Source organism: Arachis stenosperma, chromosome 10 (genome assembly GCF_014773155.1).
Source record: "Arachis stenosperma cultivar V10309 chromosome 10, arast.V10309.gnm1.PFL2, whole genome shotgun sequence".
Taxonomy (NCBI): Eukaryota; Viridiplantae; Streptophyta; class Magnoliopsida; order Fabales; family Fabaceae; genus Arachis; species Arachis stenosperma.
Window position 1 is genome coordinate 92,446,300 of NC_080386.1, and position 23,739 is coordinate 92,470,038.

Below are 23,739 nucleotides of genomic sequence, written 5' to 3' on the forward strand. Positions count from 1 at the left end.
ATATGCATGTATGATGTATCTATGTGGCTTTGTGCTATAGCTGATGATGATGGCATGTGAAAAGAAATAAATTTGGTATATATGTTTTCCAAGTCTAAGTGGCGATTCTAATAGTTTCAACAAGATAATAATCTCTATTAAGTATCCGTCGCCAGCAACTTTGTGGGCATCGAAGAAACAAATGAAATCAACCAAGAATACAACGCCACAATCCTAACTATTTTTTAAATTGAATGTAATATCCTTAAGGCATATTCTGTTGCTACATTTGGGTCATACTATTGTCACTATCGCGCGCATAATTTTTCGTGTCACAAATAGTCCATATATAAATATGTAGACTACTAATTAATAATTAATCATTAGTAATTACGTGTTCTACATTACATGTATATATCTTGAAACTTATTGATGTAGTGGTGTTAATTATTATTAGTGGAATTAATATGGCTCCAAGCAGACCACAAAAAGTAGTGCAAATGGTGGAACCTGTAGAAGATGATGGTGGTGGTGATGGTGTTGATGATTTGAAGAAGAATGTTGTGAGAGCCTTGCCATTTTTCAAATTATTGAGCTATGCTGACGTAATAGATTGGATTCTGATGAGTTTGGGAATGGTGGGTTCGATTGTGCATGGAATGGCTCTTCCTGTTGGATACCTCTTGTTAGGAAAAGCTCTTAATGCTTTTGGGAACAATATTCATGACCAAGATGCCATGGTTAAAGCTCTTAAACAGGTATGTATGCACATGAAAAAAATTATTCTCAAGTGTATATTATAAGGTAAGAAAATGATATAAACTAACTCAGTTAGTAAGAAAAGTACGTAATTTGTTTATTTTCTTACTTTTCTTATTTTTAACAGATTAAATAATTAACGTGAAAAGCAAAGTGATATATGTTTCATTGCCATACTTATTATTTTAGATACGTCCTATATGTTTTACTTAATATATCAACAATAATGATAAAGAAACTTATAAGAATGGGTTTGACTGTTTGAGCAATAGACATATAACATTCTCTTTTATAGAAATTATGCTAGTTTACGAAAAAAAAAAGCCAACTTCAGTTAATAAATAAAAAAAGTTCAATATCCATTTAAATTATCTTTTCTTGAAATTACTTTTTTTATTTTTTTCTTCTTTCTCCCGAACACCTCACTTTCATTTATCATCATAAATTACTTACTCTATCAGTAACCATTATCTTCGATGCCACCAATCGTCGACCACTGCTGGCCATCACTGTCATTGGAGACCATTGTCGGCCACTTTCACATCCAAAAACCTAGCTATCTAAAATCCTAAATTCTATATGTAATCCTAAATTTTAAATTCTATACCCTAAACATTAATTTCTAAATTCTAAATACTAAATTAAATTCAAAACTCTAAATTCTAAATACTAAATTCTAATTTTTTATTTGAATTATGAATTTTTTTTTTAAATTTTGGAAATTTCTTTTTATTAGGAATTTTATCTACTTCGTAGACTAAAAATTTTTAGTTGATGTATCACTGTGTCTCCCTGTATATTTTAACATATAAAATTAAGCTAAATTCGTGGATGCAAGTTTGTTAGTTTTGGTATAAGTTTAGACTTTAGAGAGACACATATGTGTGCTCATGATTTAATTACATATTGTTATTATTTTATTTTATTTTTAACTCTTTAATTATATAATAGTATTTTTTAACTTTTCTTACCGATAAGACGAGCTTTACACACTCTAAAATAATTGTTATGTAATTGAAAAAAAAAATCTAAATCCATCTATGAATTATTATTGTTAGATTCAGTTGTTGCTTACTGGGGGCTGTTTTCTTGAATTCAGGTTGTTCCGTACGTGTGGTACATGGCCATCGCCACATTCCCTGCTGGGATACTTGGTATATGTTTTTTTTTTATATATATTAATCAAATATATACACTATTTAGCCGATCAGTTAAAATTTAAATGACATAATTTTTTCATATTCATCTAAAAATTATATGTTCGAGTTTATATATATATATATATATATATATATATATACTATTTATCATTTTATCTTTATACATTTCTTGTTAAGTAAGAAATATTATATTTTATATTAATTGTTTAAATCTTAATTTATTATTTATTATATTTATAAATTTAAAATTTAAAATTTAAAGTATAAGATGTTTTATTTTTTTAGTTTTATCTTTATATAATTAAATCTGTTTATTTGGAAGATATGTTTATGGTTAGATCAAGTGAGACGAATCTGTTTATAATCTAACCTAACTTGATTTGTTAATAATCCAAAAAATATATAAATAATAAAGTCAATTAATTATATAAAATTTGAACAATTTAAAAAAAAATCGCAAACCAAAGCCAAACTTGTTATATACACCAGTACAAATTTTTTTTTTCCAAACTTTAAAAATTTTGAATTAGAGAATTAAATGATGTGTGACATTCTCTTGTGAAAATGTTATGATATTATGGCATGCTCTACCATCATTAGTAATTAAAAATATATAACCTTCCCTATCTAATCGGCTAAAAATCAATATAATACATTGATAAAATTTAGAAAAAAGAAGAAATAAGTTATTGATATATATTTTATTATAAAATAAATTTAACTCTTACTAAATTTAAATATAAACAAGTTCCTGAACTTTTGTAAATAAAGACACATATTTTTTAGTGATAGTTGAATCTAATAGAGAGAGGCTTGTGTGTTTACGATTTACAAAAATCAATGACCTATTTGCAGTTAAATTTAGTGAATGACTTATTTGATTTTGAAATAAAAGGTTATTGACGTATTTGTAGTTTAAAAGAAACCTTAGTTATGGATAGGTTTAGCATATCGGATAGGGCCTCATGGTATAAAATCTAATAGAATAAAACATAATGATATAATATCAAATAATTTAGTAATATTATATAATCTTATCCTTTATTTATCAATAATCTTTAACAATAAGTAAATATTAACTAGAAATAATTATTATTTTGTAACTCATTATGTTATTTGGTTAAATTATTATTTTTAATTAATTTTCATTTATTAAAATACTTCTATTTTATTTTATTTACTGGTTATTATTAAAAAAGTGTCCTTATTAAATTTAATATTTATTATTGTTATTTAAATTTTAAAGAAAATTTACCAAAAAATTTAAAAAGCATAGTCCTTATACACATTCACCCACATATACTCGAACAAAACTCAGTTAAATTTTAAAGTAGATTCTAAATTTTCGCTCAATCTTTAAATTGGTTCCTAAATTTTAATTGTCTCAATTTATTTTCCAAATTTTTATTTCATCACTCACGTTAGTCCATTGAACATCATATATATCGTTAGAGTTTGAAAAGATTATTGGTCTCATTCATTAAGGAAACAAACAAACAAAACAAAGGAACGTTAACCTGCCTTTTGTCATTATGACCAGGTTACATATTTTAAGCTTAGTTTGATTCAATTATGATCATGTCTTATTTTAATTGAATAGTTATCACTTTTAGAATGATTATTCAATAGTTTTACATATATGAGCAATGAGAATTATCTAGTTCAGTAAAAAAAGAGAACAATTATATAGAGAATAATTTTTCATTTTTTCAATATATAGGTTAGATTGAATAGTTTAACAAAATTTAAGTGGCTAAATTAAATCACTTGCAATGATGATATTTCAGTGATATTTGGATAAATTATGTTAAGATACAGGATATTACTGTCTATGTCAATATAATACGTGCCATTTATTATCATGTTATCACTTTTTTATTCGTGGTCAACTCATGTTTTAATATATGACATTCATTGTTTACATCAGTATATCAGGTCAACAAGCCATTAAAAAAAATATTAAGCAAATTAAGTAATACATAAAGTGAAAATTTGAGATCTAATTTGAGGTCATTGAAAATGCAATAATGACCAATTTGAAACTTAAGTGAAAATTTAGGAACAAGGATTAACAAAATAGATTCCGTCAGGGAAATAATAGATTATTTGTACAACGTGTATAATGGGTTATTGAGTTACAAAATGAACATCAGATTTAATACCATATCATGATACCACTCATCCCAAAAGCTTTAGCTGATGGAAAAAGATAACACAAATGATTATAATACTCCTTAAATCTATTATACACATTATACAAATATTTCATTACCTCTTTATATTTTCCCTAACAAAATTCATGCAATTCTAAAAGTACTTGTTATGAAAATAATTTTTATAGTGATATATGAAAAAAATTTAAATTTACATTTAAACGACTGAGACACGTATTAATTAGAAATTAAAAGGAATAAAGTTTTTCCCTATATTAGGCTGCGTGTGATATAGATCCCCGTTGCGAAAGTTAAGAATTTATTTATTCAATAAATATAGGACCCTTATGAGATTTACATTATAAGCACAAATTTTAATCATTATCACCTTTTCTAGCACAGATATCACTATATCAGATGGTTTACCACGTTAACCATTAATATATGAACAAGTAACAACTAAAGATTTGAAGAGCAAACATGTTAAAAGACTTAGCAGCCAAGGGTTCATAACCAGACCCCAAAAAAGAAAAAAAGAAAAGTAAGGAAAGTGATCATAAGATCCAAACAATATATATTGTAAGAGAAACACTACATTTGTGATTCAACAAGCTGCATTAAGCTTCGAGTATTTGTGAACTTTACTTCACCCTGATGACATTGAAACTTTGGCAGAGATTGGATGTTGGATGTATACAAGCGAAAGGCAGTTATCACGCCTAAGAATAGCATATCTAAAAGCAGTGCTTAGTCAAGAGATAGGAGCATTTGATACAGAGCTAACAAGTGGAAAAGTCATTAGTGGAATAAGCAAACACATGAGTGTCATACAAGATGCCATTGGTGAGAAGGTTAGACTCACCTTTTCCCTCCCACATCATTTAATCACATCATTTTTTTATGACTGAAATTCACATGTTAATTTTCTTACTCACAGTTGGGTCACTTTACCTCAAGCTGTTCAACATTCTTTTCCGGAATTGTGATTGCTGCCATATGCTGTTGGGAAGTGTCACTCTTGTGTTTAGTGGTTGTACCGCTTATTCTTATGATTGGAGCAACTTACACCAAGAAAATGAACACCATTTCAACGACCAAAATGTTTTTCCATTCTGAAGCTACAGCTATGATAGAGCAGGTATACATGTACACAAGTCTAGTGTCGCATAGATGAATCAAATAATGTTAGTATCATATAGTGATATAGTAAGTCACTGATAATTAAGATACAAAAATGAAGTTGTTTGTATTGATGTTGCAGACAATATCACACATAAAAACAGTATATGCTTTTGTGGGAGAGAGTTCTGCAATGAAATCCTTCAGAGAGAATATGGAGAAACAGTTCCAAATAAGCAAAGGGGAGGCGCTTGTGAAGGGAGTTGGAACAGGGATGTTTCAAACCGTAAGTTTCTGTTCCTGGGCTCTCATTGTATGGGTTGGAGCCGTTGTCGTGACAGCCGGTAGAGCGAAGGGAGGAAACATTATAGCTGCAGTGATGAGCATCCTCTTTGGTGCCATGTAAGGAAGAAACATTTGGAATGGTGTAAAAGGGTTGAATATCATGTGACAAAACTCTCCTTTGTGAATTGCAGATCCATCACTTACGCGGCACCAGACATGCAAATATTCAACCAGGCAAAAGCAGCAGGATATGAAGTTTTCCAAGTGATACAAAGAAAGCCTTTAATAAGCAATGAAGCACAAGGGAGGAAGGTTACCGAGATCACAGGCGACATTGAGCTGAGGGATGTATACTTTACCTACCCATCTCGACCGGAGAAACCTATCCTTCAAGGACTATCCTTGTCAATTCCAGCAGGAAGGACAGTAGCTCTAGTTGGTAGCAGTGGTTGTGGAAAAAGCACTGTTATTTCCCTGGTTAACAGATTCTATGACCCTGCTAGAGGTTAGTATTATGACTTTTTCACTCTTCTTTGTTGTTGGCAGAATATAGTTATAGTACTTTCTTCTATTCTGTTTATTTTGTTACATTGCTTGCAAAAATGCTATATATTATGACAGCCTTGAATTAAAATCTTGCAAAGAAAGTGGATTTGTAAACTGTATGCAAAAGGGTGATGCCACATCTAACGTTTTCTAATACCTTTCCAGGAGAAGTTTTTATTGATGGTCACAATATCAAGGATCTTGATCTGAAGTTCCTTCGGAGTAATGTAGGGCTCGTTTCCCAAGAACCGTCACTGTTTGCAGGCACCATCAAGGATAACTTGAAAGTGGGGAAAATGGATGCAGATGATCAAGAGATACAGAAGGCAGCTGAAATGTCAAATGCACACACTTTTGTATCTCAGCTGCCGAATCAGTACTTAACAGAGGTAATCTTATAATGAAATCAATGCCTTGTTTGATTTCCCTTTCATTGAATGAATTTACATACTTTATACAACATATTCTGATATACTTCAATCCATATAACTAGACATAAACAAGGGAAGAGGGAGAGGAAGATAATAACTGATAGTGATTTAAATCCATACAATAAAAGTGGGGAAGAACTTAGCTCTTTGATTAGGACATAGTTCCTTTCAGTTTTGGAGTTTGGGCAGATGAAATTCTTAGTAATCTTTTGTTGGTGACAGGTAGGACAAAGGGGAGTTCAATTATCAGGAGGCCAGAAACAGAGAATTGCAATAGCAAGAGCCATTCTTAAGAATCCTCCCATCCTTTTGCTTGATGAAGCAACTAGCGCCCTTGACACCGAGTCAGAAAAGCTGGTTCAAGAAGCACTTGAAACAGCCATGCAGGGAAGGACTGTCATCTTGATTGCACACAGACTCTCAACAGTTGTAAACGCAGATATGATTGCTGTAGTAGAGAACGGACAAGTTGTAGAAACAGGCACACACCAGAATTTGCTCGACAAAAGCGATTTCTATAGGGCATTATATAGCATGCAGAACCTTGAAACAGCTCCTGAATCCAGGTAATGAGCCCTTTAATGTTCAGTTTTACGCATGTCATTAACCAAAGAGTGGCAAATGACGAAATCTAACCGGTTTTAATTACTCACTGGATAGCACCACAATTTCCAAAAGCAAGAGTACACACCAAGGAGATTCTACTGATGAAGCTAAAGTCTCAGAGAAGCAGAGAGAGACTCAAATAAATCCCATGGAGGATTCTGAGCTAAAGGGACAAGAGACAAGAAAAAGAAATATATTTTTCAGAATCTGGTTTGGTCTGAAACCGAGGGAGATGGCAAAGATTGCTTTTGGCTCAGCTGCAGCAGCTTTCTCTGGTGTGTCGAAGCCAGTTTTCGGGTACTGCATCATCACTATTGGAGTTGCATACTTCGATCCTGATGCAAAAAGGAAGGTTGGCTATTATTCAGCCTTCTTCTCTGCAATAGGGCTGCTTTCATTACTCAGTAACACAATCCAGCATTACTTCTATGGAGTAGTTGGAGAAAAGGCCATGGCGAATTTCAGACATGCTCTATATAAAGGTATCAGATATCACAATTAACCTAATTTCTCTCTCAATGGCAGTCAATAATAATCTTTTCAAGCTCTGCAGGTGTGCTCCGTAACGAAGTAGGCTGGTTTGATAGATCTGATAACACGGTTGGTTCATTAACTTCGCGAATCATCAGTGACACTGCCCTGGTCAAAATCATAATTGCTGATCGGATGGCTGTGATTGTGCAATGCATTTCCTCCATATTGATAGCAACAGGTGTGAGCATGTATGTCGACTGGAGAATGGCTTTGGTAGCTTGGGCTGTGATGCCTTGCCACTTCATAGGCGGTCTCATTCAAGCAAAGTCTGCCAAAGGCTTTTCAGGTGACTATGCTGCTTCACATTCTGAGCTTGTTGCTCTTGCATCCGAGTCTGCAGCCAACATAAGGACTATAGCGTCATTTTGCCATGAAGAACATGTAATCATGAAAGCAAAGACATCTCAGGAAATTCCAATGAGAAAGTACCGGAATGAAAGTATCAAATACGGGATCGTTCAAGGCTTCTCCCTTTGCTTGTGGAACATTGCACATGCTGTTGCTCTGTGGTATACAACAATTCTAGTTGAAAGACGTCAAGCCACCTTTAAAAATGGAATACGAGCATACCAAATCTTTTCTCTCACTGTTCCCTCTATCACAGAATTATATACACTCATCCCAACTGTCATCTCAGCTATCAATGTACTAACCCCAGCATTCCAAACGCTTGATCGGAAAACCGAAATCGAACCAGATACACAGGATGATTCCCAACCGGAGAGGATCCTAGGAGAAGTTAAATTTGAACATGTAAAATTCAACTACCCTTCAAGACCTGCAGTCACTGTTCTGGACAACTTCAGTTTACAAATTGAAGCTGGATCAAAGGTGGCTTTTGTAGGACCAAGTGGTGCAGGAAAATCCTCTGTTTTGGCCCTTATACTAAGATTTTATGATCCAGGGGCAGGAATGGTATCAATCGATGGGAGAGATATACGGGGATATAATCTAAGATGGCTGAGGACTCAAATAGGGCTAGTACAACAAGAACCACTTCTTTTTAACTGCTCTATAAGAGACAACATTTGCTATGGACACAATGGGGCTTCTGAAAGTGAAATAGTGGAGGTTGCCAGAGAAGCAAACATACATGAATTTGTAAGTAATCTACCAGATGGATATAACACGGTTGTTGGGGAAAAAGGGTGCCAGCTTTCAGGAGGTCAAAAGCAAAGAATAGCCATTGCCAGAACCTTGCTAAAGAAGCCTGCAATTTTACTCCTAGATGAAGCAACAAGTGCTCTTGATGCTGAGTCGGAAAGAACTATTGTGAGCGCTTTAAAAGCAATAAATCTCAAGGAGGACAGTGGCTTGTGTTCAAGGACTACCCAGATTACGGTAGCTCACAGGCTTTCCACAGTAATAAATTCGGATACCATAATTGTCATGGACAAGGGTAAGATTGTAGAGATGGGATCCCACTCAACCCTAATAACAACTGGGGAAGGACTCTATTCGAGGTTATTCAAGCTACAGAGCTTTGATGAATCCTCGTAAGTTCAAAAAGTATCTGTGTCACTTCATGAAATTATATTTTCTTCTCTGATGTAATAAAAGTACAGTTAGAATAAATGCCAAAAAAATAATTCACTTGCATGAAATAGATCGCAGCGGGATGTATCACACCAAGTATTTGGTTCTCTGCAACTCAAGGAAGATACTATCAATTGTCTTGAGTTTTTCTGTCTCCTCCTCACTGGCAATACCAGAATCAACAAAACACAACTGAAATAAACAGGACCATCAATCCTAATGATTTATTGGTGCAACACAATTATACATTTCTGTTGAAAGAAGAAAGACATGGTATTGTCGCTTCTTCAATGTATGCATTCCTCTTTTTTATAGTTTTTGCCATCCAACTTTGTTCCTAAGTGATCTTTCAAGAGTAGCCGTACTCTACATGTTAGATACTTCATAAAAATCAGCAATTTACATACTTTCGGCCATAGCCATAAAATCTTTGATTTAATTTGGAACTTCCAATTCTCGAATCACCAAGTCAGATAAAATAAGAACGTATTTGTTGTGTAATGATCAGAATTGGAGACCCAAAATTATATAAATTTTAAAAGTCGCGTTCTTTCCATCAAAAAACAAACTAACTGCCAATACTATTAGTTAGTATAATTTCTTAACAATTATAATACCATCCAAACTAATTTCTATATTAACAAATTAGACCACAAATAGAATAAAATTCTAATATTCTCCCACTTGGTTCCACATTTGTTACATCTAGCTTGTGATTACAAACTATGTTTAAACAATTAGGATAAATTACACGAATCATAGCGGTAAATCCTCATCAATAGAGTATTACCTTCTATGTATTACGATGTAACAACTCCTAATTGAATAAACGTTCAATGATTATTTTAGGTCCTTTACTAAATTTTATTTGTTATTCTCAATCATGTATACGCATATATACTAACCAAATGAGAAACAAATAATAATAAGAATTTCATATCCAAATATGTTATATAATACAACATAAGTCATAAAAGTGACATTACAGGACATAAACCTATACTAGTAATATGATCCTTAAACAATCCTAGTAGCATTAAGGATGGCAAAAACCCTCAGCGGGGCGGGTATCCGTAGGGATTTCCCGCTAGGGGGCAAATATGAGAGACTTTTTGTACCAGTGGGGACGAAAGGCGGGGACCCGTTTATTATATGGGGCGGGGGTGGCGATAGTGATGTCTGCTCCGTGAGGATTCGTTTAATCCCTATTTATGTGAAAATAGTCAAAATACTAAAATTTTCCTATTATATATATAAGATATGAAAGTTGAGAGCAAACCCTAGCTAGCCGTCACTCACACTGTGTCACACTCTTCTCTTTTGTCCTCTCCTCTCTTCGACTCTATCACTCTCAAACCGTCTCCTCTCACCGTTAATGATAAGATCCTCTCCACTCAGTCTCGATATCACAGCAGCAGTGAGTCGTCGCCATCTTCACCGTCGGAGCGTTCGAGCCTCTGCTCTTCCTTCCGGTAAGTAGCTTCTGTGAACTCTGAATTTTTTTCAGTTGGATTCGAAGCATTTGTGATTCTGATTTTGATTTTAGTTTGTGGTTTGAAGCATATGAAATTTTACTTTTTTTGTTACTTTTATTTGAGTTAGGTTAATTATAATTTATGTTTTTTATTCTGATTCTGATTCTGATTTTTATGATTTATGTGATGCTTTGTGAATTCTGTGATTTATGTAATTTTATGTGTTTATATTACAATTTCTGATTTTGATTCTGATTTATATAATTTATGTGTTTGTGTTATAATTTTTTTTAGTTAGGTTAATGGTGCGCGAAATTGTGAACAATACTTTTTCACAACTCAAATAATCCCCGGTAATGGCTCCAAGAACTTGGTGGCTCAATACCATGGCATTACACAACTTCGCACAACTAACCAGCAAGTGCACTGGGTCGTCCAAGTAATAAACCTTACGTGAGTAAGGGTCGATCCCACGGAGATTGTTAGTATTGAAGCAAGCTATGGTCATCTTGTAAATCTTAGTCAGGCAAACTCAGATGTATATGGTGATGAACGAAAATAACATAAAAGATAAGGATAGAGATACTTATGTAATTCATTGGTGTAAGAGCTTCAGACAAGTGCATGAAGATGCCTTCCCTTCCGTCTCTCTGCTTTCCTAATGCCTTCATCCAGCCCTTCTTACTCCTTTCCATGGCAAGCTCGTGTAGGGTTTCACTGTTGTCAGCAGCTACCTCCCATCCGCGCAGTGAAAGCTAATGCACACACTCTGTCACAGTGCTGCCAATCACCGGTTTGGTTCCCTCCCCTACCGGAATAGAATCACTCTTTTGCGTCTGTCACTAACGCCCAGTAGGTTACAGGTTTGAAGCATGTCACAGTCATTCAATCATTGAATCCTACTCAGAATACCAAAGACAAGGTTAGACCTTCCGGATTCTCTTGAATGCTGCCATCAGGTCCTGCCTATACCACGAAGACTCTGATCTCACGGAATGGTTGGCTCGTTTGTCAGGCGAGCACTCGGTTGTCAGGCGATCAACCATGCATCGTGCAATCAGGAATCCAAGAGACATTCACTAAGCCTCAGATGCTTGTAGAACAAGAATGGTTGTCAGTCACCTTGTTCATGGGTGAGAATGGTGATGGGCGTCAATCATCACCTTCATCATGTTGAAGAACAAGTGATATCTTGGTAAAAGAACAAGCGGAATTGAATGGAAGAACAATAGTAATTGCATTAATACTCGAGGTACAGCAGAGCTCCACACCTTAATCTATGGTGTGTAGAAACTCCACCGTTGAAAATACATAAGAACAAGGTCTAGGCATGGCCGTGAGGCCAGCCTCTCAATGATCAGAGGATCTAAAATAATCCAAAGATTCCTCGATGTCAAATACCATAGTAAAAGGTCCTACTTATAGAAAACTAGTACATAGATGAGTAAATGACATAAAAATCCACTTCCGGGCCCACTTGGTGTGTGCTTGGGCTGAGTAATGAAGTAATTTTCGTGTAGAGACTCTTCTTGGCGTTTAACTCCAGCTTTTATGCCAGTTTGGGCGTTTAACTCCCAATTAGGTGCCAGTTCCAGCGTTTAACGCTGGAAATTCTGAGGGTGACTTTGAACGCCGGTTTGGGCCATCAAATCTTGGGCAAAGTATGGACTATCATATATTGCTGGAAAGCCCAGGATGTCTACTTTCCAACGCCGTTAAGAGCGCGCCAATTGGGCTTCTGTAGCTCCAGAAAATCCACTTCGAGTGCAGGGAGGTCAGAATCCAACAGCATCTGCAGTCCTTTTTGGTCTCTGGATCAGATTTTTGCTCAGGTCCCTCAATTTCAGCCAGAAAATACCTGAAATCACAGAAAAACACACAAACTCATAGTAAAGTCCAGAAAAGTGAATTTTAACTAAAAACTAATAAAAATATACTAAAAACTAACTAGATCATATCAAAAACATACTAAAAACAATGCCAAAAAGTATACAAATCATCCGCTCATCACAACACCAAACTTAAATTGTTGCTTGTCCCCAAGCAACTGAAAATCAAATAAGATAAAAAGAAGAGAATATACTATAGACTCCAAATTATCAATGAAACATAGCTCCAAATTAGATGAGCGGGACTAGTAGCTTTTTGCCTCCAAACAGTTTTGGCATCTCACTCTATCCTCTGAGGTTTAGAATGATTGGCTTCTTTAGGAACTCAGAATCCAGATAGTGTTATTGATTCTCCTAGTTAAGTATGATGATTCTTGAACACAGCTACTTTTTGAGTCTTGGCTGTGGCCCAAAGCACTCTGTCTTTCCAGTATTACCACCAGATACATACATGCCACAGACACATAATTGGGTGAACCTTTTCAGATTGTGACTTAGCTTTGCTAAAGTCCCCAATTAGAGGTGTCCAGGGTTCTTAAGCACACTCTTATTTGCCTTGGATCACAACTCTTATTATTATTATTTTTTTTTTTTCGTTTTCTTTTTTTCTCTTTTTTTTCGGTTTTTTTTTTTTTTTTTGAATAGCAATGCTTTTTCTTGCTTCAAGAATCATTTTATTGATTTTTCAGATCCTCAATAACATGTCTCCTTTTTCATCATTCTTTCAAGAGCCAACAACTTTAACATTCATGAACAACAAATTCAAAAGACATATGCACTGTTCAAGCATACATTCAGAGAACAAAAGTGTTGCCACCACATCAAACTAATTAAGCTAGTTTTAAAGATGAATTTGAAATCCTGTACTTCTTGTTCTTTTGTGATAAAAACAGTTTTCATTTAAGAAAGGTGATGGATTCATATTCACAGCTTTAAGGCATGGACACTAAGACACTAATGATCATAAGACACAAACATGGATAAACATAAAGCACTAAAATTCGAAAAACAGAAAAATAAAGAACAAGGAGATTAAAGAACGGGTCCACCTTAGTGATGGCGGCTCTTTCTTTCTCTTGAAGATCCTATGGAGTGCTTGAGCTCCTCAATGTCTCTTCCTTGTCTTTGTTGCTCCTCTCTCATGATCCTTTGATCTTCTCCAATTTCATGGAGGAGGATGGCATGTTCTTGGTGCTCCACCCTTAGTTGTCCCATGTTAGAACTTAATTTTCCTAGGGAGGTGTTAATTTGCTCCCAGTAGTCTTGTGGAGGAAAGTGCATCCCTTGAGGTATCTCAGGGATTTCTTGATGAGAGGGGTCTCTTGTTTGCTCCATCTTCTTCTTAGTGATGGGCTTGAGGTCATGCCTTCTCAGTTGAACCGGCTTTGGATGCCATAAATGGTTATGGAAAAACAAAAAGCAATGCTTTTACCACACCAAACTTAAAAGGTTTGCTCGTCCTCGAGCAAAAGAAGAAAGAAGAGAGTAGAAGAAGAAGAGATGGGAGAGAGGGAGATGGCTTTGTGGTTCGGCCAAAAAAGGGGAGAAGTGGTGGTTTATGAAGGATGGATGTGAGTGGTGAAGAGAAAGAGATGTTGAGGTGATTGGTGAATGGGTGAAGAAGAAGAGAGAGAGTGGTGGGGTTGGTGGGGATCCTGTGGGGTCCACAGATCCTGAGGTGTCAAGGAAAAGTCATCCCTGCACCAAATGGCATCAAAATCCACGTTTTGAGCCATTTCTGGCGTTAAACGCCGGGCTGGTGCCCATTTCTGGCGTTTAACGCCAGGTTCTAGCCCTTTTCTGGCGTTTAACGCCAGTCTGGTGCCCCTTTCTGGCGTTAAACGCCCAGAATGGTGCCAGACTGGGCGTTAAACGCCCAACTGCTAGCCTCACTGGCGTTTAAACGCCAGTGAGTTCTTCCTCCAGGGTGTGCTGTTTTTCTTCCTGTTTTTCATTCTGTTTTTGCTTTTTCAATGGATTTTGTGACTTCTTATGATCATCAACCTACAAAAAAGATAAAATAACAAAAGAAAATAATTAATTATAAAACATTGGGTTGCCTCCCAACAAGCGCTTCTTTACTGTCATTAGCTTGACAGAGGACTCTCATGGAGCCTCAGAGTTGTTCAGAACCGTGTTGGGACCTCCCAACACCAAACTTAGAGTTTGAATGTGGGGGTTCAACACCAAACTTAGAGTTTGGTTGTGGTCTCCCAACACCAAACTTAGAGTTTGACTGTGGGGGCTCTGCTTGGCTCTGTTTTGAGAGAAGCTCTTCATGCTTCTTCTCCATGATGACAGAGGGATATCCTTGGGCCTTAAACACCAAGAATTCTTCATTCACTTGAATGATCAACTCTCCTCTATCAACATCAATCACAGCCTTTGCTGTGGCTAGAAAGGATCTGCCAAGGATGATGGATTCATCCATGCACTTCCCAGTCTCTAGGACTATGAAATCAGTAGGAATGTAATGGTCTTCAACCTTAACCAGAACATCCTCTATAAGTCCATAGGCTTGTTTTCTTGAATTGTCTGCCATCTCTAGTGAGATTTTTGCAGCTTGCACCTCAAAGATCCCTAATTTCTCCATTACAGAGAGGGGCATGAGGTTTACACTTGACCCCAAGTCACACAAGGCCTTCTTGAAGGTCATGGTGCCTATGGTACAAGGTATAGAAAACTTCCCAGGATCTTGCCTCTTTTGAGGCAGTTTCTGCCTAGACAAGTCATTCAGTTCTTTGGTGAGCAAGGGTGGTTCATCCTCCCAAGTCTCATTTCCAAATAACTTGTCATTCAGTTTCATGATTGCTCCAAGGTATTTAGCAACTTGCTCTTCAGTGACATACTCATCCTCTTCAGAGGAAGAATACTCATCAGAGCTCATGAATGGCAGAAGTAAGTCCAATGGAATCTCTATGGTCTCATTTTGAGCCTCAGATTCCCATTGTTCCTCATTGAGGAACTCAGAGGAGATTGGTACACGCCCACTGAGGTCTTCCTCAGTGGCGTCCTCCTCCTCTCTTTCCTCTCCATATTCGGCCATGTCTATGGCTTTGCACTCTCCTTTTGGATTTTCTTCTGTATTACATGGGAGAGTGCTAGGAGGGAGTTCAGTAACTTTCTTGCTCAGCTGACCCACTTGTCCTTCCAAATTTCTGATGGAGGACCTTGTTTCATTCATGAAACTTTGAGTGGTCTTTATTAGATCAGAGACCATTGTTGCTAAGTCAGAAGTGTTCTGTTTAGAACTCTCTGTCTGTTGCTGAGAAGATGATGGAAAAGGTTTACCATTGTTAAACCTGTTTCTTCCACCATTATTATTGAAACCTTGTTGAGGTCTCTCTTGATTCTTCCATGAGAGATTTGGGTGATTTCTCCATGAAGAATTATAGGTGTTTCCATAGGGTTCTCCTAGGTAATTCACCTCTTCCATGGAAGGGTTCTCAGGATCATAAGCTTCTTCCTCAGATGAAGCATCCTTAGTACTGTTTGGTGCATTTTGCATTCCAGACAGACTTTGAGAAATCAAATTGACTTGTTGAGTCAATATCTTGTTCTGAGCCAATATGGCATTCAGAGTGTCAATCTCAAGAACTCCTTTCTTCTGACTAGTCCCATTGTTCACAGGATTCCTTTCAGAAGTGTACATGAATTGGTTATTTGCAACCATTTCAATCAATTCTTGAGCTTCTGCAGGCGTCTTCTTCAGATGAAGAGATCCTCCAGCCGAGCTATCCAAAGACATCTTGGATAGTTCAGAGAGACCATCATAGAAAATACCTATGATGCTCCATTCAGAAAGCATGTCTGAGGGACATCTTCTGATTAATTGTTTGTATCTTTCCCAAGCTTCATAGAGGGATTCTCCATCCTTCTGTCTGAAGGTTTGGACTTCCACTCTAAGCTTACTCCATCTTTGTGGTGGAAAGAACTTTGCCAAGAAGGCATTGACTAGCTTTTCCCAAGAGTCCAGGCTTTCTTTAGGTTGGGAATCCAACCATATTCTAGCTCTGTCTCTCACAGCAAAAGGGAATAGCATCAGTCTATAGACCTCAGGGTTAACCCCATTAGTCTTGACTGTGTCACAGATTTGCAAGAACTCAGCTAAAAACTGATGAGGATCTTCCATTGGAAGTCCATGAAACTTGCAATTCTGTTGCATTAGAGAAACTAATTGAGGCTTAAGCTCAAAGTTGTTTGCTCCAATGGCAGGGATAGAGATGCTTCTCCCATAGAAATCAGGAGTAGGTGCAGTAAAGTCACCAAGCACCTTCCTTGCATTGTTGGCATTGTTGTTGTTTTCGGCGGCCATTTGTTCTTCTTCCTTGAAGAATTCGGTCAGGTGCTCTAAAGAGAGTTGTGTTTTGGCTTCTCTTAGCTTTCGCTTCAAGGTTCTCTCAGGTTCAGGATCAGCCTCAACAAGAATGCTTTTGTCTCTGCTCCTGCTCATATGAAAGAGAAAAGAAACAGAAAGTGTGGAATCCTCTATGTCTCAGTATAGAGATTCCTTGAGATGTCAGAGGAAAAGAGAAATAGAAAGAAGAAGGAGAAGGAGAATTCGAACTTTACTTAGATAAGGTTCGAATTGTGCATTAAGAAGGAGTGGTACTCCATAAATAGAAGGATGTGGGAAGGAGGGAAGTAATTTTTCGAAAATTAGTTAAAATATTTTGAAAACATTTTTGAAAAACATTAATTGATTTTCGAAAATCAAAGTGGAAAAGAAATCAAGTGATTTTTGAAAAAGATTTTGAAATTAGAAATTAAAAAGATTTGATTGAAAACTAATTTGAAAAAGATGTGGTTAAAAAGATTTAATTGAAAAGTTATGGTTTTAAAAAGGTGTGATTGAGAAGATATGATTTGAAAACAATTTTAAAAGATATGATTTGAAAATACTTTGAAAAGATATGATTTTAAAAATTAATGACTTGCCTAACAAGAAAAGATATGATTCAAACATAAAACCTTCCTCAACAGAAAAGGCAACAATTTTTGAGATGTTCAATCAAATCATTAATTGTTAGTAAGTATCTTTTAAAAAGGAAAGAAATTGATTTTGAAAACATTTGATTGAAAAGATTTGATTTGAAAAAGATTTGATTTTGAAAAACTAAAAAAAAATTGATTTGAAAACAAAATCTTCCTCCTAGCACCATCCTGGCGTTAAACGCCCAGAATGGTATACATTCTGGCGTTTAACGCCCAAAATGCTACCTCTTTGGGCGTTAAACGCCCAACCAGGTGCCCTGGCTGGCGTTTAAACGCCAGCCTGCCTTCTTTACTGGGCATTTTTGAATGCTCAGCTTTTTCTGTGTAATTCCTCTGCAGTATGTTCTGAATCTTCAATTCTTTGTATCATTGACTTGAAAAGACACAAATTAAAAAATATTTTTGGATTTTTAATAATCAAAATGCAAAATGAATCAAATAACAATGCATGCAAGACACCAAACTTAGCAGTTTGTATACTACTGACACTAACAATATGAGAATGCATATGAGACACACAAAATACTTCAAGTCAATAGAATTCAAAGATCAAAACAAAGAAATATATGCATGGATTCGAAAATTATAACAAAAACATGCATTTGACACCAAACTTAGGATGAGACACTAAACTTATGCAAGAAACATCAAATATTTTTGGTCTTTTTGGTTTTGTAAATTTTTTTGTGTTTTTCGAAAATTAAGTAGGAAAAGGTATCAAAATTCTTAATGAGAATTCCAGGAATCAGTGCAATGCTAGTCTAAGACTCCGGTCCAGGAATTAGACATGGCTTCACAGCCAGCCAAGCTTTCAAAGAAAGCTTCGGTCCAAAACACTAGACATGACCAAAGGTCAGCCAAATCTTAGCAGATCACTGCTCCAAGAGCAAAATTGATGAGAATCAACAAGCTCTTGTGGTGATAAGTTGAAACCTCGGTCCAATCAGATTAGACATGGCTTCTCAGCCAGCCAGATTTCAACAAATCATCATGAAACTCTAGAATTCATCTTCAAGAATTTCGAAAAAAAATTAATACCTAATCTAAGCAACAAGATGAACCGTCAGTTGTCCAGCCTAAACAATCCCGGGCAATAACACCAAGAACTTGATGTTGTTGCCGGATCTTGGCACTGATGTTACCAAAAGCTTGCTCAAAACTTGAACAATCCCCGGCAACGGCGCCAAAAACTTGGTGCGCGAAATTGTGAACAATACTTTTTCACAACTCAAATAATCCCCGGTAATGGCTCCAAGAACTTGGTGGCTCAATACCATGGCATTACACAACTTCTCACAACTAACCAGCAAGTGCACTGGGTCGTCCAAGTAATAAACCTTACGTGAGTAAGGGTCGATCCCACGGAGATTGTTAGTATTGAAGCAAGCTATGGTCATCTTGTAAATCTTAGTCAGGCAAACTCAGATGTATATGGTGATGAACGAAAATAACATAAAAGATAAGGATAGAGATACTTATGTAATTCATTGGTGTAAGAGCTTCAGACAAGTGCATGAAGATGCCTTCCCTTCCGTCTCTCTGCTTTCCTAATGCCTTCATCCAGCCCTTCTTACTCCTTTCCATGGCAAGCTCGTGTAGGGTTTCACTGTTGTCAGCAGCTACCTCCCATCCGCGCAGTGAAAGCTAATGCACACACTCTGTCACAGTGCTGCCAATCACCGGTTTGGTTCCCTCCCCTACCGGAATAGAATCACTCTTTTGCGTCTGTCACTAACGCCCAGTAGGTTACAGGTTTGAAGCATGTCACAGTCATTCAATCATTGAATCCTACTCAGAATACCACAGACAAGGTTAGACCTTCCGGATTCTCTTGAATGCTGCCATCAGGTCCTGCCTATACCACGAAGACTCTGATCTCACGGAATGGTTGGCTCGTTTGTCAGGCGAGCACTCGGTTGTCAGGCGATCAACCATGCATCGTGCAATCAGGAATCCAAGAGACATTCACTAAGCCTCAGATGCTTGTAGAACAAGAATGGTTGTCAGTCACCTTGTTCATGGGTGAGAATGGTGATGGGCGTCAATCATCACCTTCATCATGTTGAAGAACAAGTGATATCTTGGTAAAAGAACAAGCGGAATTGAATGGAAGAACAATAGTAATTGCATTAATACTCGAGGTACAGCAGAGCTCCACACCTTAATCTATGGTGTGTAGAAACTCCACCGTTGAAAATACATAAGAACAAGGTCTAGGCATGGCCGTGAGGCCAGCCTCCCAATGATCAGAGGATCTAAAATAATCCAAAGATTCCTCGATGTCAAATACCATAGTAAAAGGTCCTACTTATAGAAAACTAGTACATAGATGAGTAAATGACATAAAAATCCACTTCCGGGCCCACTTGGTGTGTGCTTGGGCTGAGTAATGAAGTAATTTTCGTGTAGAGACTCTTCTTGGCGTTTAACTCCAGCTTTTATGCCAGTTTGGGCGTTTAACTCCCAATTAGGTGCCAGTTCCGGCGTTTAACGCTGGGAATTCTGAGGGTGACTTTGAACGCCGGTTTGGGCCATCAAATCTTGGGCAAAGTATGGACTATCATATATTGCTGGAAAGCCCAGGATGTCTACTTTCCAACGCCGTTAAGAGCGCGCCAATTGGGCTTCTGTAGCTCCAGAAAATCCACTTCGAGTGCAGGGAGGTCAGAATCCAACAGCATCTGCAGTCCTTTTTGGTCTCTGGATCAGATTTTTGCTCAGGTCCCTCAATTTCAGCCAGAAAATACCTGAAATCACAGAAAAATACACAAACTCATAGTAAAGTCCAGAAAAGTGAATTTTAACTAAAAACTAATAAAAATATACTAAAAACTAACTAGATCATATCAAAAACATACTAAAAACAATGCCAAAAAGTATACAAATCATCCGCTCATCAGTTAACTATGAGTTATGTTTTTTATTCTGATTCTGATTTGCATGACTTATGTTTGTGATTTCTGTAATTTATGTCTGTCCGACTAAAGTAAATTGAAATCTACCATCACTACCATTATAGGATGAAAGAATGCTTGAGAATTATGTTTTTATAATGTGATGAATTATGTTTGGTTGTGTATGGATTATGGATATGTTTGGTTGTTTATGGATATGTTATTATGTTTGGTTATTTTTTAATGTAATTTGGTATCAAATGTTTGTTGCTTATTGATATTTAAGTATTTGAAAACTATGGAAATTATGTTTGTAATGACAATTGGGGAGTATCTTTATTTTTTAAAATTTTTTTCTATTTTTTTATTTTTCTCAATTTTTATTGTTTTTTACAAAAATCTGCGGAGAACCCGGTCCCCGACAGATACGTCGATTATACATCAATTATCTGTAGCGGGGACAGGGACAAGTTTTAGAAGCAGGGGGTGAGGGGCATGTTGCCACCCCTATGGGGACCCGTTGCCATCCTAGGTAGTATATCTTTTGTCAAAGGATCAGCTATCATCTTCTTAGTACTGATATGCTCTATCTGTACTTCATTAGACCTAACTCGATCTTTAATGGCTAAGTACTTAATGTCGATATGCTTACTTCGACTACTACTTCTATTATTCTTAGCTATAAACACAGCAGCAGAATTGTCACAATATATTTCCAATGGCCTAGAGATACAATCCATGATCTTAAGCCTAGAGATGAAATTCTTTAACCAAACACCTTGTGATGTAGCCTCAAAACAAGCAATAAACTTGACTTCCATGGTAGAAGTGGCTATAAGTGATTGTTTTGTACTCTTCTAAAATACTGCTCCATCAGCAAGCATAAAGATGTATCCTGATATTGACTTCCTAGAATTAATACATCCCTCCAAGTCTGAATCTAAGTATCCAACAATTTTCAAATTGTCGGTTCTTCTTGCATGAAGTCCTTGGTCCTTGAAGATACTTTAAGACCTTCTTTGCAGCTCTCCAATGGATAATTCCTGGATTACTTTGATATCTTCCTAAAATGCCAACAACAAAATAATGTCAGGTCTTGTACAGACCTAAGCATACATTAGGCTTCTAACGGCTAAAGCATAAGGAATATTTTGCATCTGTTCCTTTTCAAGTTCATTTTTGAGATATTAATCTAAGAAAAACTTGTCACCTTTCACAATAGGTACATGCTTGGTGAACAATTTTGCATTTTAAACCTCTCAAAAACTTTATTAATATAGGTTTTTTGAGATTAACCTAAAATTCTTTTATATTTATCTCTATGAATCTTTATGCCAATGACATAAGATATGTCACCCATATCTTTCATATCAAAATATCTAAAGAGAAATTGTTTCACCTCATGTAACAACTCTAAATCATTTATTGCAAGCAAAATGTCATCTACATATAAGATGAGAAATATGATTTTACTCCCACTAACCTTGTGGTATATACATTAATCAGAAATATTCTCAATAAATCCAAATGAAGAAATCGCATTGTAAAATTTCAAATATCACTGTTAGGAAGTCTGCTTAAGACCATACATTACTCTCTTAAACTTGCAAACTAATTCCTTACCAGCACTTGAGATAAACCGTTTGAGTTATCTCATATAGACATCTTCTTCTAAATCTTCATTAAGAAAGGCCATTTTCACATCCATTTGATGTAATTCCATATGAATGCACTTCCAGTGCCATAATGATGTGAAAAGAGTCTTTCTTTGAAACAGGAGAAAAGGGTTTCCCTATAGTCAACTCCCTCCCTTTGCATAAATCCTTTGGCAACAAGTCGAGTCTTGTAGCGCTCAATATTGCCTAATGAATCCTTTTTTGTCTTAAAGACCCATTTATAGCCAATGACCTTGTCCCCATAAGGCAATTCTATAATATCCCAAACTTAGTTATCTGCCATAGAATTTATTTCATCCTTCATAGTATCTTGCCATAAATTGGAATTATGACTTTCCATTGCTTGTGAAAACGTCGTTGGGTTTTTTTCATCACAAACAACATAGTCAGACTCAACAAGATACATTACATAGTCACTAGAAATTGCAGATTTTCTTATTCTAGTTTATCTTCTCAATGTTGCATCATCAACCTCTTGTAAAGGTACTGCATAATAGATTCTCCCTCTTCTTGAGGTTGATCTTGAACAATGTACAATATTTTCATCATGAAGAGCTTGATTCTCCACCATATGATCTACAAGAACATTATTTTCATGACGTAGAATATCAGTAATAAGTTGTTCTATATTGACCTTATTTGTATGGGCATTGTATTGAACAATCACCCTTGTACATGGAGAGGTTTGACAAACATTATCATTCTCAATAACTTTAAGAGAAAGATTTCTCCCACTTTCTACATCATGCTCTAAAAACCTTGCATTTTTATATTCAACTATTTTATTTGAATGGGGAGGACAATAAAACATGTAACCCTTAGAATTTTCTACATATCCTATAAAATAGACATTGAGCGTCCTTGGGTCCAAATTTCTTTCTTGTGGATTATAAATCCAAACTTTAGCAAAACAATCCAAACTACGTATATGATTCAAACTAGATTTTTAACTTTTCTATAGTTCAAATGGCATTTTAGCAACTGCCTTGGTTAGAACTCTATTAATATATATGTGGCTATCTTAAGGACGACACTCCACAAGAATAAAGGAAGATTGAAGTTGCTAAGCATACTCCTCACCATATCCAGCAAAGTCTTATTTCTTCTTTCAGCTACACCATTTTGATCTAGTGTGTCAGAAATGGTGTATTGTGCCATAATATCATGCTCTTGAAGATACATTACAAAAGGACCAGGTGCTTGTCCACTTCCAGTATATCCCCTATAGAATTCTCCACCTCTATCTGATCTCACAATCTTAATTTGCTTTCTGCATTATTTCTATACTTTAGTTTTATAAACTTTAAAAGCATCCAATGTCTCATATTTATTATGAAGTATATAGAGATACATATATCGTGAATAATCATCAATAAAGAAGATGAAGTATTTCTAACCACTTGAGGACATATTAGGACAACATATGTCAGTGTGAATTATTTTTAATATGTCAGAACTCCTCTTAGCACCTTTTTGAGACTTTTTGGTTTGCTTTTCCTTAATGCAATTCACACTAGTATCAAAATTAGTAAAGTCTAGAGGTTCAAGAATCCATTACTTACTAATTTTTTCATTCTCCCAAAGGAGATGTGTTCCAACTTTTGGTGCCATAACATGGAGAATTTTTCGTTCATACCATTACCATGCATAACCATTAAAGCTGATGGAACATTATTAGCTAAATGAACTTTAAATAAATTAC

At 36.0% G+C, this 23,739-nt stretch overlaps 1 protein-coding gene and 1 non-coding gene across 2 annotated transcripts; both read left to right on the plus strand.

The window, feature by feature from the left end:
* The first annotated feature begins 377 nt into the window (after positions 1-377).
* On the plus strand, positions 378-9,494 carry LOC130956510 (ABC transporter B family member 19-like). Its single transcript, XM_057883562.1, has 11 exons — positions 378-737; positions 1,838-1,892; positions 4,727-4,902; positions 4,989-5,189; positions 5,313-5,572; positions 5,647-5,960; positions 6,167-6,390; positions 6,655-6,998; positions 7,093-7,520; positions 7,592-9,068; positions 9,180-9,494. Exons 1-11 carry the CDS (start codon positions 447-449, stop codon positions 9,307-9,309), a joined length of 3,900 nt encoding a protein of 1,299 aa, XP_057739545.1. The 5' UTR covers positions 378-446; the 3' UTR covers positions 9,310-9,494.
* A 6,780-nt stretch (positions 9,495-16,274) lies between these two features.
* Positions 16,275-16,382, plus strand: LOC130959091 (small nucleolar RNA R71). Its single transcript, XR_009078186.1, has one exon. It is a non-coding gene; the product is annotated as a small nucleolar RNA R71 (small nucleolar RNA).
* Positions 16,383-23,739: the final 7,357 nt, after the last annotated feature.

Coding starts and splice junctions, on each gene's coding strand:
- LOC130956510 (XM_057883562.1), top strand. CDS start 447: ATGGCTCCAAGCAGACCACAAAAAGTAGTGCAAATGGTGGAACCTGTA. Junction 5,573..5,646: donor AGCATCCTCTTTGGTGCCAT/GTAAGGAAGAAA, acceptor TGTGAATTGCAG/ATCCATCACTTACGCGGCAC. Junction 5,961..6,166: donor ATTCTATGACCCTGCTAGAG/GTTAGTATTATG, acceptor ATACCTTTCCAG/GAGAAGTTTTTATTGATGGT.